We start from the raw sequence: 19,151 nt of genomic DNA, 5'->3' as shown, positions 1-19,151 counted from the left end.
AGTAGGGGATGGAATGGGGGCAGGGATGCAGTCCGGAAATGCACGCTGCCTGGCTCCATAAAAGCTTAGCATGAAGTCACTCCAAAGGTGTAGATGATGTCAGTCACTTCCAACGCGTTTCGAGCATCACAGTGCTCTTCTTCTAGGGTGCAGTGACTGGCTTCATTATCCTCTGGGTTTTTAATAGCAAATGGCTGGCTGGGCAGACATCCGTGACCGGAAGTGCGGTAAATACGCCACTTCCGGTTTCTTAATAACAAAAAGTACCTTTGCACAATCCCAAAGCATACTGGTAGGTCAACTGGCTTCTGACACACTTACAGGCAAAGTTACTAAAGCTACATCATTTGTCTATTGCATCCGAAAAAATGGCAGACCAAACCTGACTGGTTGCTATGGACAACATTGCCTTTTCATTCCATTAAAAAAAAAAAAAATCCCCAACGGCGCCTTACCTCAAGGTAATCCAGCTCCGTAGTTTTCAAGCTGGCATTAACATTGAATATCTGGGAATTAGAGATTGCAGACATTGTGATAAATCATATACAGTACCGACTCCCCATAGAGCCTCGTCCCACAGAGACTCGTCCCACAGAGACTCCCCATAGAGCCTCGTCCCACAGAGACTCCCCATAGAGCCTCGTCCCACAGAGACTCCCCATAGAGCCTCGTCCCACAGAGACTCCCCATAGAGCCTCGTCCCACAGAGACTCCCCATAGAGCCTCGTCCCACAGAGACTCCCCATAGAGCCTCGTCCCACAGAGACTCCCCATAGAGACTCATGACACAGAGACGTCCCACAGAGACTCCTCATAGAGCCTCGTCCCACAGAGACTCCCCATAGAGCCTCGTCCCACAGAGACCCCCCATAGAGACTCTTCCCACAGAGACTCCCCATAGAGACTCGTCCCTCAGAGACACCCCATAGAGACTCGTCCCACAGAGACACCCCATAGAGCCTCGTCCCACAGAGACTCCCCATAGAGCCTCATCCCACAGAGACACCCCATAGAGACTCGTCCCACAGAGACTCCCCATAGAGACTCATCCCACAGAGACTCCCCATAGAGACTCGTCCCACAGACTCCCCCACACAGAGCACTGAATGTCCCCTATAAAGGTGACACAGAACGTGGAGCTAGTACCAGGTAGGAGCTGAGCAGCATGGACAGCGCGGAGAGCTTGATGCTGGTTTCTCGGTCACTCTCTATATCCAGCGACCCCTCTGTGTCCAGGACAAACACGGCCATCTGCGGAGGGAGGACACAGTGAAAGCATTAAGGAGAATATATACATTTATCTTATGTAGACTCTTGATACATAATTATGCAAAACTTTATACGCTTGTATGGATGAGATGAAGAGGGGGGGCAGGATATATGGCATGGCTATCAAGGTTTATGCATGAATACTTACCTCCTGCGATAGCTCTTCCAATGTAGTGCTGACCTAGCAATGAGAAGACTTTTGGGTTTATGACTCAGGACCCTTTTGTGCAACCTTTGGTTCTCTTTATGGGAAAGAAGCAGGGGTTGAAGTGGGTGGGAGGGAGGTGCGGTGGAACAACCTGTAATGTTAGGTGGAACTAGTTCTTCCTCCACGAGCCACATCAATAGCTGATGCAGGCAGTGCTGCGGTCACTACTGAGCTGCAGCCTCCTCCCCCTTCGTCAGGTCCTGGTAACTCTATGGTTCTTCTCCACCTGTGGCCCGCCCCTTCTGGTAGTCACACCTGCTGTGTCTGTCAGACATGGGGAGGGGGGTGTTTATTCTTATTCATTCGGCCTGACCGATGTTGTGTGCTGACAAAGGTTGCTTCCACCCACTGCGAACATTCCGCTCGCCAGGTGCATGCACCCTACAAGGCAAGCAGGGGCGGAGAAGGGCGGGGGGTGCCGGGCAGCCCTATTACTATATGGGAACGCCTAGTGTTTTATGGGCGTTCCCATAGTCCAGTCTTTCTGCTCTTGTTCCAGCTGACCGCTCTCCTGCCACCAGCACGGATATTAATGCTGTCAGTGTGCTTGGTGATCTCTCTCGGTTGTTCCCACTAGGACCGGATGCCAGCCGGAGGAGATACTTACTGCTAATGCGTGGCTCCCCGTGTGCACTTAAACCCCCTCTGCATCCTCTATAATGGACATTACCCATAGTGTGCCGTCACAATGACGTACATCAGCACCGTATGCAGAATTCATGTACCACTGCCACCACAGAGTTTAACCATAAGTGCACCACAACACCCAGCAATACCTTATATACTCCTGGCTGCCACTGTTTATCCTTCCAACCTGTACCTGCTACATACGGTTCAGGCGGTGCTATCCTGCTTCTACCAGCTAATAAGCCATTGCCTGGATAAGGTAACCAGCAATTGTGCACTGACCTCCGTTGTAGGATACAGCAGGGTACAGTGCAGCCTTCTCCTCTGGGCAAGCATTGTGCTTACAGTACTAACAGATACCACTATGGAAGCGATGAGCGTCACAATGTATCGCATGCAATATGCAATGAAGGATACGTACATCCCACCCTATACATACATTGTGCTGTTATACAGAAAATAAAAGTCTCACCTTTTCCCCGTTCCTCTCCAGGATGAACGGCCTGCTCCACACCCAGATCCCCCTGGTCAGACTGTCCGTCCCAGGTGACCATGCAAACCCTGTGAGGGGCTCACCGAGTTCCCCCAGGCTGACCGGCTGCCCTGTCTCCTGCAGAGGGAAAATACAACAATGAATTTACTTTATCTGCCGTTGTTACAAATAAATGTGCAATGATGGCTCTGTATACCATGGCGGCGATGCACAGAACAAGTCACAGTTATACAGGACAAAAGGCCAGATTCATCTGTGTACGCAAGGCAAACACTCCCGCAAATAAGAAAAACCGTGCTGCGCTGGAATGGGGAGCAGAACGAGTCTGCAGTGAGTGGTGGGGCAGACAGGACAGAGTGGAGGGTGGGATGAAGTAGAGTGGGGGGATACAAAGTCTTAGGTGTCCAATATACTATGTATGTATGTATGTATGTCCGAGGATCATCCATTACTGCTGCAGTCACAGTGATGCCAGGGAAAAGTGCCACTGCGTGAGCCAGACAGTGTGGTGCAGCAGTGGTCAGGACGCTGTGGGCGGAGCCTGCACTGCAGCTACTGAGTGATGCTGGGGCTAGAGCCACTACTGCAGGGGTGTGGGAGCCGGTGGCTGCGTGCTGCCCAATCATTGTGGCCAGCAGTGATTGGGACAAGTTGGAGCAAAGCTGTGGGTGCAGGGTGTAGGGGAGCATTCCCCCAGATTGGCAGATCTTGGAAGATTACCTCTCTCTGCAGCCACCCGGTGGGCGTATCTGAAATGACAGAGAAAGCCTAGCAGGGTGTGGTCACATCTGATGGGAACACACCAAGTAAGGAAGGACCAGAGTGGGTGTGGCCTGAACAGTGTATGGGGAGAGTGTATGATGCAGCATGGGAAGCGTAGACAGGTGGGGGGGTTGAAGGTACCCTAACACCTGTAGTAGTAATATGACCAGCTTCACACAGACCCTATTACATTATACAGAGGACCCATCTCTCCCATCCAATAGCAAACAGGGTTTTGGAAGGTCAGTCGCACCGAACAGAAGTGTGTATTTAATCGATTGGAAAGAGGCCCCCCATTTGGGTATAGTATTGTTATCTCTATAAACTCCTTGGGGGTGTGCTACCACAGGACAAGATTAATGGACAAGATTTAGGGGGAGAAAGAGATTTGTCTCAGTAGTGGTGCACAACAAATTAAATTCAAGACTTAAAATATACCTTTTATTATGTTAAAAAAGCTGCAAAATATGACAGACTACATACAACATGAAACAAGGACAAGCGAAGATAAGTGCAAGTTAAAAACTTGGGCTCATGCGGCGTCCCTTAGCACTTAGTTCCCAACAAACTTTATTATGTTTTAACGTCTCTTCCCTGCGTGTTGCCTATATTACACTTGGGGGACGTTTTATACACAATCATATGAATAAATCTTGTAGTTTAATGCCTTCCTGTCTGTGTGCAATGTCTTGCTTGAGTTTTACAAAGTCTCAATGTAAACGACTCATAACCAGAATGAAACTGTGTCAGTTTGTATTTTTATTTGACAATTATATTAGTAAAAGGTGAAACAGATGTCACAGAATTACTGGGGTTTTTGTAGCAGTTTTAGTTAAGCGGCAATACTAGTGGTATTCACTGTGTAGTGTATTGATCCTTCAAGGTTGCCCTGAAGAAGAACTGCGAAGCGTACGCCGGCCTCCACAGCCGTGCGGTCGCTCCCTCAGCCTTCCCTACCCCTGTCTGACTGTTTGATTTCTAGTCCTTTTAAGGACTCTAATGCTTTATTTAAAATTGTGCAATTGTCTGTCTGTCTTATACCGCCACATCCAGCAGTAGTAAGGTGACTGTAGCGGACTGATGGTCGCTCCGCTTATGAGCACTTGTGGATACACGGGAATTAACCCGCACTACAGACCCCACGATCTGGCACAGACGGGGCCATAGCCGTTTGATCCATTATACCACTGCAATTACCCACCGACGTTGGGCTCATGCTAAAACAGATAGTCTATATATGATTCTTAGTAAACTGGGATGTGCAAAATATGAAATAAGCGGATACTAAATAGCTTTATATATAATACAAGCTGAGCAGCACACACCCGGCGATTTCTGCCTGCTGCCCGGAATTTAACTCAATCACTGTGCTGGTCCAATAACAGGATCGATACGCTACACAGTGAATATCACTAGTGTTGCCGCTTAACTAAAACTGCTACAAAAACCCCAGTAATTCTGTGACATCTGTTTCACCTATTACTAATATAATTGTCAAATAAAAATACAAACTGACACAGTTTCATTCTGGTTATGAGTCGTTTACATTGATACTTTGTAAAACTCAAGCAAGACATTGCACACAGACAGGAAGGCATTAAACTACAAGATTTATTCATATGATTGTGTATAAAACGTCCCCCAAGTGTAATATAGGCAACACAGCCAACACGCAGGGAAGAGACGTTAAAACATAATAAAGTTTGTTGGGAACTAAGTGCTAAGGGACGCCGCATGAGCCCAAGTTTTTGACTTGCCCTTATCTTCACTTGTCCTTGTTTCATGTTATATGTAGTCTGTCATATTTTGCAGCTTTTTTAACATTTGACCCAATAAAAGGTATATTTTAAGTCTTTAAATTAATTTGTGGTGCACCACTACTGAGACAAATCTCTTTCTCCCCCTAATTCTCCCATCCAATACCCTGATCCTCACCTGGCTGTGAAGTGCTCTCAGGATATAGTTCATCAGAGTGGATTTCCCCCGTCGCGTCTCCCCGATCACACAGATGAGGCACACCGGGTAATTGGCGACCTCACTGTCCAGGAAATATCTCTGTACGGCGGATTCGTCCAGCTGCAGCTGGCCGCGCGGATCAGTGTACACCAGCGGAACAGCGCCCGCAGGATCCTGGGAATAGAAAACAAATATAACATTTCCGGGTTTATCATTTTCTGTTCTGCAGAGTGATCAAGTGGCTGGTGCTTCATCAGCTCCCAACTGTCATTTGTCAAACCCAGCCGGCGGTAACTTGACAGTTCAGAGCTAATTGGACGGTGATAAAGTACCAGCCACTTTATCAATTCAACGAGCTTAATAAATATTCCCCTTTGTCTTTTCCCCGCCTCCGCAGCGGCGTGAAAAAAATTGTGTCGACTTACTGTAGTAACTGTCAATCATGTTCCCGTTAATCCAGCGCTTGCGTGTAACTTTTGTTCCCAACGATCTAGACGCTGTCAGCCATCTTAAGGCGTCTAACTAGATGCATTCGATCAAGAGTGATTGTCGATCCAGAAGCTGATGACACGCTATACCAGGCATGTCCAAACTATGGCCCTCCAGTTGTTGTGAAACTACACATCCCAGCATGCCTTGCAAGTTTTAGCATTCCCTAATAGCAAAACTGTGGCAAGGCATGCTGGGATTTGTAGTTTCACAACATCTGGAGAGCCACAGGTTGGCCTGTCTTGCACTATACCAGAACCCTCTTGTGGCTCTCTGTCCTGCCTGGGGAACAGAACCCTAGCGATTACGCAGGCCAGTACAGCAGTGACAGTGCCATCATTACCAGATGCCACTGAAGGACCCCCCCCCCCCCTTCAGTGTCTACACGTGGAACATAGTCATGTATTTGCCCCTTAATAACTTACTTCTTTGCCTACATGTTTGGCTCGTTCTTCTTTGACCACAAGTTGGACCTTCGTTACCAGATGTTTGAGCCGATAGGCCGGTATGAGCTGGTCCTTGGGACAGACAGTCCGGCACTCTGGGCAGAGGTGCCCTTGTGGCTGCGCGGTGGCCCAGTAGCCGGTGATACAGGCTCTGCAGAAGGTGTGCCCACAGGCAATAGACACCGGGTCAGCGAGCTCCTGGAGACACACGGAACAGGTAATATCCTCCTCTAGCTTGTGGAAAGACGCAGCAATGTCCAGAGGCATGTCAGCCCTAGTGGAGGGGGGGGGGAGACACTGGAATCACACAAGTGACAACACAGAACTGCCGACACAAAGGCAGGAACACAACAGAAGTGTAAAACCCACAGGAGCACAACCAAGAACAAGGCAGATTTGCAAACAACTTAGCAGGGAGAATTATCTGTTACTAATGTGAGCTAAAGGTTGCCAAGGACTTTGATATTCAGATAATAACCAGCGTAGCGGCCGATAACATTACTGTGTGTCAGTCACCTACTGGGGGACATTCAGGACAGAGAATAGAAAGCAGGAGAGGACGGATCCCGAAATGTATGACCGTAGAAACTCACGGCTTAGTGATCCTGGCTCCCATGAGATGTGGGGTCCTGGATGTCACGCAGGCGGCTGAGGAACCTGAAGGTCGCTCTGGTTATTCAACAAGACTGAAATTAGAGGCAGAAACGAAACTGATAAGACAGACAGCCACGCCCTCGGCTAGAATGCAGCTAACATGTAAATATCAGATACAGACACACACACACGTCTCTTCTATCAAAATGATGCTGTAGGTCAGGGGTGGCCAAACCGGTCCTCGAGATCTACCAATGGTCCAGGTTTTCCAGATCACCTTGCTGGTGCACAGCTGTAGTCATTACTAACTGTCACATTTCCCAGACTCCCTAACTGGTGCACAGCTGTAGTCATTACTAACTGGCACATTTCCCAGACTCCCTAACTGGTGCACAGCTGTAGTCATTACTAACTGTCACATTCCCCAGATCACCTAGCTGGTGCACAGCTGTAGTCATTACTAACTGTCACATTCCCCAGATCACCTAGCTGGTGCACAGCTGTAGTCATTACTAACTGTCACATTCCCCAGATCACCTAGCTCACAGGTCTTCAACCTGTGGCCCTACAGATGTTGTGGAACTACATGTCCTAGCATGCCCTGAGGTTTTTTTGCATGCTCTTAAAGGAAAAAATGTGGCAATGCATGTTGGAACATGTAGTTTCACAACATCTGGAGGGCCACAGGTCGAAGACCCATGACTGATGCACAGCTGTAGTCATAACGAACTGTCACATTTCCCAGATCACCTAGCTGGTGCACAGCTGTAGTCATTACTAACTGTCACATTCCCCAGATCACCTAGCTGGTGCACAGCTGTAGTCATTACTAACTGTCACATTTCCCAGACTCCCTAACTGGTGCACAGCTGTAGTCATTACGAACTGTCACATTTCCCAGATCACCTAGCTGGTGCACAGCTGTAGTCATTACTAACTGTCACATTTCCCAGATCACCTAGCTGGTGCACAGCTGTAGTCATTACTAACTGTCACATTTCCCAGACTCCCTAACTGGTGCACAGCTGTAGTCATTACGTACTGTCACATTTCCCAGATCACCTAGCTGCTGCACAGCTGTTGTCATTACTAACTGTCACATTTCCCAGATCACCTAGCTGGTGCACAGCTGTAGTCATTACTAACTGTCACATTTTAAAACCTGCTGCATTCATTCCTACTATAGATCCACAGGTTGCCTGGAAAACGTGCACCGTTGGTAGATCTTGAGGACAGGTTAGGCCACCCCTGCTGTAGGGGGACAGATGTGACATGTGCAGAGAGATCTAAATTGCAGTGTAAAGGCCCCCATACATTAGTCTGACTTGTCCTAAGGACAAGTCGGACCTGATTACCCCGCAGATCCCCGGGAGGGGGACACACGATTAGGCACGTTTCAGCGATGTATCATATGCAACTCCCGGGGAGCTGCAAGGTGGCGGGAGCAGGGGGGGGGGGGGGGGGGGGGGGGGGGTGTGGACATTGAGGTGGCAGCCGATTTCAATTGGGACCAAATCGCATAGTGTATGGGGGCCTTAAGAATAACACAGCCAGTATTTATCCTGCACAGAAGTAATAGAAATGCATTTGCTCTCCTTGCATAGCAACATGCGGAGTTCCAGATAAAAGAAAACAAGTCATTTTGTCTTTATTGAATCTGGCCCCCAGCCACATAGTTCTCTCAACACGTTTATCAGACATATACTGGGAATGCAGAACAACTAGTGCTCAGTACAGGAGCGCCGCCTCCTGAATTATCCCTGTACTAGGCTTTATTACTATACTGTACTGCAGCAATATTGGTGCACAGCTAATTAGGGGAAACCAATCATCCAGCTGATACATTGGAATAAAATAAAACTACAAAAATAACTAAAAAAATACATTGCAGTCCCAGGCACAACACTGCTTACTTCTGTGGCCCTCTGACAAGTGAGACATAGGGTGGAATGTACGAAGCATTGCATCAATGATGATCCCACATTCATATGCAACGAGGGCCTGATTCTGGATCACTCGCAAAAGCAAATTCGCTCTCTAATGGACAAAACCATTCTGCACTGCAGGTGGGGCAGATGCATACTTGCCTACTTTTGAAAACTAGTTTCAGGGAGATTATAGTTGGTAACAGAATTTTGCACAGCTCCCCATATATGGAGAGATTGTGAAAAGAGATTGTGAATGTGGCACCTAGAAGCGTGGCTGTGTACTGCTACATCCGAGAGGAATCTTTTATAATGACTTATATCCAAATGTAGATGAGCCCCACAGCAGTTAGTAACAGCTACTATACTCGGTAAAGTGCTGGGAAATGGTGCTGATGATTCAATGTATCTGTCTCTCATTCCTTTTTTCCTCAAAAATGTAACATTATAATGTGTGTAATATAACCAGACGCCCCGTATACACCGGTATCTCTGTATCCCTGATCCTCCTCCTCTCTCTCACTCTGTAATATAACCAGACGCTCCGTATACTCCCCGTATCTCTGTATCCCTGATCCTCCTCCTCTCTCACCCTGTAATATAACCAGACGCTCCGTATACTCCCCGTATCTCTGTATCCCTGATCCTCCTCTTCTCTCTCACCCTGTAATATAACCAGACGCTCCGTATACTCCCCGTATCACTGTATCCCTGATCCTCCTCCTCTCTCACCCTGTAATATAACCGGACGCCCCGTATACTTCCCGTATCTCTGTATCCCTGATCCTCCTCCTCTCTCACCCTGTAATATAACCAGACGCTCCTTATACTCCCCGTATCTCTGTATCCCTGATCCTCCTCCTCTCTCTCACCCTGTAATATAACCAGACACTCCGTATACTCTCCGTATCTCTGTATCCCTGATCCTCCTCTCTCTCACCCTGTAATATAACCAGACGCTCTGTATACTCCCCGTATCTCTGTATCCCTGATCCTCCTCCTCTCTCTCTCTCTGTAATATAACCAGACACTCTGTATACTCCCCGTATCTCTGTATCCCTGATCCACCGCCTCTCTCTCACCCTGTAATATAACCAGACGCTCCGTATACTTCCCGTATCTCTGTATCCCTGATCCTTCTCCTCTCTCACCCTGTAATATAACCAGACGCTCCGTATACTCCCTGTATCTCTGTATCCCTGATCCTCCTCTCTCTCACCCTGTAATATAACCAGATGCTCCGTATACTCCCCGTATCTCTGTTTCCCTGATCCTCCTCCTCTGTCTCACCCTGTCATATAACCAGACACTCCGTATACTCCCCGTATCTCTGTATCCCTGATCCTCCTCTCTCTCACCCTGTAATATAACCAGTCGCTCCGTATACTCCTCTATCTCTGTATCCTTGATCCTCCTCCTCTCTCACCCTGTAATATAACCAGACGCCCTGTATACTCCCCGTATCTCTGTTTCCCTGATCCTCCTCCTCTCTCTCACCCTGTCATATAACCAGACGCTCCGTATACTCCCCGTATCTCTGTATCCCTGATCCTCCTCCTCTCTCACCCTGTAATATAACCGGACGCCCCGTATACTCCCCGTATCTCTGTATCCCTGATCCCGCTCCTCTGTCTCACTCTGTAATATAACCAGACGCTCCGTATACTTCCCGTATCTCTGTATCCCTGATCCTCCTCTCTCTCACCCTGTAATATAACCAGACGCTCCGTATACTCCCCGTAACTCTGTATCCCTGATCCCGCTCCTCTGTCTCACTCTGTAATATAACCAGACGCTCCGTATACTCCCCGTATCTCTGTATCCCTGATCCTCCTCCCCTCTCACCCTGTAATATAACCAGACGCCCTGTATACTCCCCGTATCTCTGTATCAGTGATCCTCCTCCTCTGTCTCACTCTGTTATATAACCAGACGCTCCGTATACTCCCCGTATCTCTGTATCCCTGATCCTCCTCCTCTCTCACCATGTAATATAACCAGACGCCCTGTATACTCCCCGTATCCCTGTATCCCTGATCCTCCTCCTCCCTCTCACCCTGTAATATAACCAGACGCCCTGTATACTCCCCGTATCTCTGTTTCCCTGATCCTCCTCCTCTCTCTCACCCTGTCATATAACCAGACGCTCCGTATACTCCCCGTATCTCTGTATCCCTGATCCTCCTCCTCTCTCACCATGTAATATAACCGGACGCCCCGTATACTCCCCGTATCTCTGTTTCCCTGATCCTCCTCCTCTCTCTCACCCTGTCATATAACCAGACGCTCCGTATACTCCCCGTATCTCTGTATCCCTGATCCTCCTCCTCTCTCACCATGTAATATAACCGGACGCCCCGTATACTCCCCGTATCTCTGTATCCCTGATCCCGCTCCTCTGTCTCACTCTGTAATATAACCAGACGCTCCGTATACTTCCCGTATCTCTGTATCCCTGATCCTCCTCTCTCTCACCCTGTAATATAACCAGACGCTCCGTATACTCCCCGTAACTCTGTATCCCTGATCCCGCTCCTCTGTCTCACTCTGTAATATAACCAGACGCTCCGTATACTCCCCGTATCTCTGTATCCCTGATCCTCCTCCCCTCTCACCCTGTAATATAACCAGACGCCCTGTATACTCCCCGTATCTCTGTATCAGTGATCCTCCTCCTCTGTCTCACTCTGTTATATAACCAGACGCTCCGTATACTCCCCGTATCTCTGTATCCCTGATCCTCCTCCTCTCTCACCATGTAATATAACCAGACGCCCTGTATACTCCCCGTATCCCTGTATCCCTGATCCTCCTCCTCCCTCTCACCCTGTAATATAACCAGACGCCCTGTATACTCCCCGTATCTCTGTTTCCCTGATCCTCCTCCTCTCTCTCACCCTGTCATATAACCAGACGCTCCGTATACTCCCCGTATCTCTGTATCCCTGATCCTCCTCCTCTCTCACCATGTAATATAACCGGACGCCCCGTATACTCCCCGTATCTCTGTTTCCCTGATCCTCCTCCTCTCTCTCACCCTGTCATATAATCAGACGCTCCGTATACTCCCCGTATCTCTGTATCCCTGATCCTCCTCCTCTCTCACCATGTAATATAACCGGACGCCCCGTATACTCCCCGTATCTCTGTATCCCTGATCCCGCTCCTCTGTCTCACTCTGTAATATAACCAGACGCTCCGTATACTTCCCGTATCTCTGTATCCCTGATCCTCCTCTCTCTCACCCTGTAATATAACCAGACGCTCCGTATACTCCCCGTAACTCTGTATCAGTGATCCTCCTCCTCTGTCTCACTCTGTTATATAACCAGACGCTCCGTATACTCCCCGTATCTCTGTATCCCTGATCCTCCTCCTCTCTCACCATGTAATATAACCAGACGCCCTGTATACTCCCCGTATCCCTGTATCCCTGATCCTCCTCCTCCCTCTCACCCTGTAATATAATCAGACGCTCCGTATACTCCCCGTATCTCTGTATCCCTGATCCTCCTCCTCTCTGTCACCCTGTAATATAACCAGACGCTCCGTATACTCCCCGTATCTCTGTATCCCTGATCCTCCTCCTCTCTCTCACCCTGTAATATAACCGGACGCTCCGTATACTCCCCGTATCTCTGTATCCCTGATCCTCCTCCTCTCTCACCCTGTAATATAACCAGACGCTCCGTATACTCCCCGTATCTCTGTATCCCTGATCCTCCTCCTCTCTCTCACCCTGTATTATAACCAGACACTCCGCATACTCCCAGTATCTCTGTATCCCTGATCCTCCTCCTCTCTCACCCTGTAATATAACCAGACACCCCGTATACCCCCCGTATCACTGTATCCCTGATCCTCCTCCTCTCTCTCACCCTGTAATATAACCGGATGCTCTGTATACTCCCCGTATCTCTGTATCCCTGATCCTCCTCCCCTCTCACCCTGTAATATAACCAGACGCCCCGTATACTCCCCGTATCTCTGTATCCCTGATCCTCCTCCTCTCTCTCACCCTGTAATATAACCAGATGCCCTGTATACTCCCCGTATCTCTGTATCCCTGATCCTTCTCTCCATCCCCCTGTAATATAACCAGACGCTCCATTTACTCCCCGTATCTCTGCATCCCTGATCCTCCTCCTCCTCTCTCTCACCCTGTAATATAACCAGACGCCCCGTATACTCCCCGTATCTCTGTATCCCTGATCCTCCTCCTCTCTCTCACCCTGTAATATAACCAGATGCTCCGTATACTCCCCGTATCTCTGTATCCCTGATCCCGCTCCTCTGTCTCACTCTGTAATATAACCAGACGCTCCGTATACTCCCCGTATCTCTGTATCCCTGATCCTCCTCCCCTCTCACCCTGTAATATAACCAGACGCCCTGTATACTCCCCGTATCTCTGTATCCCTGATCCTCCTCCTCTGTCTCACTCTGTTATATAACCAGACGCTCCGTATACTCCCCGTATCTCTGATCCTCCGCCTCTCTCACCATGTAATATAACCAGACGCCCTGTATACTCCCCGTATCCCTGTATCCCTGATCCTCCTCCTCCCTCTCACCCTGTAATATAATCAGACGCTCCGTATACTCCCCGTATCTCTGTATCCCTGATCCTCCTCCTCTCTGTCACCCTGTAATATAACCAGACGCTCCGTATACTCCCCGTATCTCTGTATCCCTGATCCTCCTCCTCTCTCTCACCCTGTAATATAACCAGATGCTCCGTATACTCCCCGTATCTCTGTATCCCTGATCCCGCTCCTCTGTCTCACTCTGTAATATAACCAGACGCTCCGTATACTCCCCGTATCTCTGTATCCCTGATCCTCCTCCCCTCTCACCCTGTAATATAACCAGACGCCCTGTATACTCCCCGTATCTCTGTATCCCTGATCCTCCTCCTCTGTCTCACTCTGTTATATAACCAGACGCTCCGTATACTCCCCATATCTCTGATCCTCCTCCTCTCTCACCATGTAATATAACCAGACGCCCTGTATACTCCCCGTATCCCTGTATCCCTGATCCTCCTCCTCCCTCTCACCCTGTAATATAATCAGACGCTCCGTATACTCCCCGTATCTCTGTATCCCTGATCCTCCTCCTCTCTGTCACCCTGTAATATAACCAGACGCTCCGTATACTCCCCGTATCTCTGTATCCCTGATCCTCCTCCTCTCTCTCACCCTGTATTATAACCAGACACTCCGCATACTCCCAGTATCTCTGTATCCCTGATCCTCCACCTCTCTCACCCTGTAATATAACCAGACACCCCGTATACCCCCCGTATCACTGTATCCCTGATCCTCCTCCTCTCTTTCACCCTGTAATATAACCGGATGCTCTGTATACTCCCCGTATCTCTGTATCCCTGATCCTCCTCCCCTCTCACCCTGTAATATAACCAGACGCTCCGTATACTCCCCGTATCTCTGTATCCCTGATCCTCCTCCTCTCTCTCACCCTGTAATATAACCGGATGCTCTGTATACTCCCCGTATCTCTGTATCCCTGATCCTCCTCCCCTCTCACCCTGTAATATAACCAGACGCCCCGTATACTCCCCGTATCTCTGTATCCCTGATCCTCCTCCTCTCTCTCACCCTGTAATATAACCAGATGCCCTGTATACTCCCCGTATCTCTGTATCCCTGATCCTTCTCTCCATCCCCCTGTAATATAACCAGACGCTCCATTTACTCCCCGTATCTCTGCATCCCTGATCCTCCTCCTCCTCTCTCTCACCCTGTAATATAACCAGACGCCCCGTATACTCCCCGTATCTCTGTATCCCTGATCCTCCTCCTCTCTCTCACCCTGTAATATAACCAGATGCTCCGTATACTCCCCGTATCTCTGTATCCCTGATCCCGCTCCTCTGTCTCACTCTGTAATATAACCAGACGCTCCGTATACTCCCCGTATCTCTGTATCCCTGATCCCCCTCCCCTCTCACCCTGTAATATAACCAGACGCCCTGTATACTCCCCATATCTCTGTATCCCTGATCCTCCTCCTCTGTCTCACTCTGTTATATAACCAGACGCTCCGTATACTCCCCGTATCTCTGATCCTCCGCCTCTCTCACCATGTAATATAACCAGACGCCCTGTATACTCCCCGTATCCCTGTATCCCTGATCCTCCTCCTCCCTCTCACCCTGTAATATAATCAGACGCTCCGTATACTCCCCGTATCTCTGTATCCCTGATCCTCCTCCTCTCTGTCACCCTGTAATATAACCAGACGCTCCGTATACTCCCCGTATCTCTGTATCCCTGATCCTCCTCCTCTCTCTCACCCTGTAATATAACCAGATGCTCCGTATACTCCCCGTATCTCTGTATCCCTGATCCCGCTCCTCTGTCTCACTCTGTAATATAACCAGACGCTCCGTATACTCCCCGTATCTCTGTATCCCTGATCCTCCTCCCCTCTCACCCTGTAATATAACCAGACGCCCTGTATACTCCCCGTATCTCTGTATCCCTGATCCTCCTCCTCTGTCTCACTCTGTTATATAACCAGACGCTCCGTATACTCCCCATATCTCTGATCCTCCTCCTCTCTCACCATGTAATATAACCAGACGCCCTGTATACTCCCCGTATCCCTGTATCCCTGATCCTCCTCCTCCCTCTCACCCTGTAATATAATCAGACGCTCCGTATACTCCCCGTATCTCTGTATCCCTGATCCTCCTCCTCTCTGTCACCCTGTAATATAACCAGACGCTCCGTATACTCCCCGTATCTCTGTATCCCTGATCCTCCTCCTCTCTCTCACCCTGTATTATAACCAGACACTCCGCATACTCCCAGTATCTCTGTATCCCTGATCCTCCACCTCTCTCACCCTGTAATATAACCAGACACCCCGTATACCCCCCGTATCACTGTATCCCTGATCCTCCTCCTCTCTTTCACCCTGTAATATAACCGGATGCTCTGTATACTCCCCGTATCTCTGTATCCCTGATCCTCCTCCCCTCTCACCCTGTAATATAACCAGACGCTCCGTATACTCCCCGTATCTCTGTATCCCTGATCCTCCTCCTCTCTCTCACCCTGTAATATAACCAGATGCCCTGTATACTCCCAGTATCTCTGTGTCCCTGATCCTCCTCTCTCTCACCCTGTAATATAACCAGACGCCCCGTATACTCCCCGTATCTCTGTATCCCTGATCCTCCTCCTCTCTCTCACCCTGTAATATAACCAGATGCCCTGTATACTCCCAGTATCTCTGTGTCCCTGATCCTCCTCTCTCTCACCCTGTAATATAACCAGACGCTCTGTATACTCCCCGTATCTCTGTATCCCTGATCCTTCTCTCCATCCCCCTGTAATATAACCAGACGCTCCATTTACTCCCCGTATCTCTGCATCCCTGATCCTCCTCCTCCTCTCTCTCACCCTGTAATATAACCAGACGCCCCGTATACTCCCCGTATCTCTGTATCCCTGATCCTCCTCCTCTCTCTCACCCTGTAATATAACCAGATGCTCCGTATACTCCCCGTATCTCTGTATCCCTGATCCTCCTCTCTCTCACCCTGTAATATAACCAGATGCTCTGTATACTCCCCGTATCCCTGTATCCCTGATCCTCCTCCTCTCTCTCACCCTGTAATATAACCGGACGCTCTGTATACTCCCCGTTTCCCTGTATCCCTGATCCTCCTCCTCTCTCTCACGCTGTAATATAACCAGACGCCCTGTATACTCCCTGTATATCTGTATCCCTGATCCTCCTCCTCTCTCTCACCCTGTAATATAACCAGATGTTCCGTATACTCCCTGTATCCCTGATCCTCCTCCTCTCTCACCCTGTAATATAACCGGACGCTCCGTATACTCCCCGTATCTCTGTATCCCTGATCCTCCTCCTCTCTCTCACGCTGTAATATAACCAGACGCCCTGTATACTCCCTGTATATCTGTATCCCTGATCCTCCTCCTCTCTCTCACCCTGTAATATAACCAGATGTTCCGTATACTCCCTGTATCCCTGATCCTCCTCCTCTCTCACCCTGTAATATAACCGGACGCTCCGTATACTCCCTGTATATCTGTATCCCTGATCCTCCTCCTCTCTCTCACCCTGTAATATAACCAGACGCCCCGTATACTCCCCGTATCTCTGTATCCCTGATCCTCCTCCTCTCTCTCACCCTGTAATATAACCAGATGCTCCATATACTCCCTGTATCTCTGTATCCCTGATCCTCCTCCTCTGTCTCACCCTGTAATATAACCAGACGCTCCGTATACTCCCCGTATCTCTGTATCCCTGATCCTCCTCCCCTCTCACCCTGTAATATAACCAGATGTTCCGTATACTCCCCGTATCTCTGTATCCCTGATCCTCCTCCTCTCTCTCACCCTGTAATATAACCAGATGCTCCGTATACTCCCCGTATCTCTGTATCCCTGATCCTCCTCCTCCTCTCTCACCCTTTAATATAACCAGAAGCCCCGTATACTCCCCGTATCTCTGTATCCCTGATCCTCCTCCTCTCTCACCCTGTAATATAACCGGACACTCCGTATACTCCCCGTATCTCTGTATCCCTGATCCTCCTCTCTCTCACCCTGTAATATAACCAGATGCTCCGTATACTCCCCATATCTCTGCATCCCTGATCCTCCTCTCTTTCACCCTGTAATATAGCCAGACGCTCCGTATACTCCCTGTATCTCTGTATCCCTGATCCTCCTCCTCTGTCTCACCCTGTAATATAACCGGACGCTCTGTATACTCCCCGTATCTCTGTATCCCTGATCCTCCTCCTCCTCTCTCACCCTGTAATATAACCAGACGCTCCGTATACTCCCCGTATCTCTGTATCCCTGATCCTCCTCCTCTCTCTCACCCTGTAATATAACCAGATGCTCCGTATACTCCCCGTATCTCTGTATCCCTGATCCTCCTCTCTCTCACCCTGTAATATAACCAGATGCTCTTTATACTCCCCGTATCCCTGTATCCCTGATCCTCCTCTCTCTCACCCTGTAATATAACCAGACGCTCCGTATACTCCCCGTATCTCTGTATCCCTGATCCTCCTCCTCTCTCCATCCCCCTGTAATATAACCGGACGCTCTGTATACTCCCCGTTTCCCTGTATCCCTGATCCTCCTCCTCTCTCTCACGCTGTAATATAACCAGACGCCCTGTATACTCCCTGTATATCTGTATCCCTGATCCTCCTCCTCTCTCTCACCCTGTAATATAACCAGATGTTCCGTATACTCCCTGTATCCCTGATCCTCCTCCTCTCTCACCCTGTAATATAACCGGACGCTCCGTATACTCCCCGTATCTCTGTATCCCTGATCCTCCTCCTCTCTCTCACCCTGTAATATAACCGGACGCTCCGTATACTCCCTGTATCTCTGTATCCCTGATCCTCCTCCTCTCTCTCACCCTGTAATATAACCAGATGCTCCATATACTCCCTGTATCTCTGTATCCCTGATCCTCCTCCTCTGTCTCACCCTGTAATATAACCAGACGCTCCGTATACTCCCCGTATCTCTGTATCCCTGATCCTCCTCCCCTCTCACCCTGTAACATAACCAGATGTTCCGTATACTCCCCGTATCTCTGTATCCCTGATCCTCCTCCTCTCTCTCACCCTGTAATATAACCAGATGCTCCGTATACTCCCCGTATCTCTGTATCCCTGATCCTCCTCCTCCTCTCTCACCCTTTAATATAACCAGAAGCCCCGTATACTCCCCGTATCTCTGTATCCCTGATCCTCCTCCTCTCTCACCCTGTAATATAACCGGACACTCCGTATACTCCCCGTATCTCTGTATCCCTGATCCTCCTCTCTCTCACCCTGTAATATAACCAGATGCTCCGTATACTCCCCATATCTCTGCATCCCTGATCCTCCTCTCTTTCACCCTGTAATATAGCCAGACGCTCCGTATACTCCCTGTATCTCTGTATCCCTGATCCTCCTCCTCTGTCTCACCCTGTAATATAACCGGACGCTCTGTATACTCCCCGTATCTCTGTATCCCTGATCCTCCTCCTCTCTCTCACCCTGTAATATAACCAGACGCTCCGTATACTCCCCGTATCTCTGTATCCCTGATCCTCCTCCTCTCTCACCCTGTAATATAACCAGACGCTCCATATACTCCCCGTATCTCTGTATCCCTGATCCTCCTCCTCTCTCACCCTGTAATATAACCAGACGCTCCGTATACTCCCCGTATCTCTGTATCCCTGATCCTCCTCCTCCTCTCTCACCCTGTAATATAACCAGACGCTCCGTATACTCCCCGTATCTCTGTATCCCTGATCCTCCTCCTCTCTCTCACCCTGTAATATAACCAGACGCTCCG

General features: G+C 49.1%; 1 protein-coding gene across 3 annotated transcripts in view; it reads right to left on the bottom strand.

The window, feature by feature from the left end:
* RNF112 (ring finger protein 112) overlaps nucleotides 1-19,151 on the bottom strand; it is a 30,318-nt gene that overhangs the window by 8,749 nt on the left and 2,418 nt on the right. For all 3 annotated transcript variants that reach the window (XM_083152313.1, XM_083152315.1, XM_083152314.1), the window contains exons 2-7: nucleotides 6,844-6,936; nucleotides 6,230-6,524; nucleotides 5,295-5,489; nucleotides 2,577-2,714; nucleotides 1,147-1,251; nucleotides 456-506 (exon numbers count right to left, since the gene is read on the bottom strand). In XM_083152313.1, coding sequence (XP_083008439.1) covers nucleotides 456-506; nucleotides 1,147-1,251; nucleotides 2,577-2,714; nucleotides 5,295-5,489; nucleotides 6,230-6,524; nucleotides 6,844-6,866 — 807 coding nt within the window. In that variant the 5' untranslated portion in view covers nucleotides 6,867-6,936. The remainder of the gene's footprint in view (nucleotides 1-455; nucleotides 507-1,146; nucleotides 1,252-2,576; nucleotides 2,715-5,294; nucleotides 5,490-6,229; nucleotides 6,525-6,843; nucleotides 6,937-19,151) is intronic.

This window comes from Crinia signifera, chromosome 7 (assembly GCF_055691185.1).
Source record: "Crinia signifera chromosome 7, ASM5569118v1, whole genome shotgun sequence".
Lineage (NCBI taxonomy): Eukaryota > Metazoa > Chordata > Amphibia > Anura > Myobatrachidae > Crinia > Crinia signifera.
This window is presented reverse-complemented; position numbering and strand designations above follow the sequence as displayed.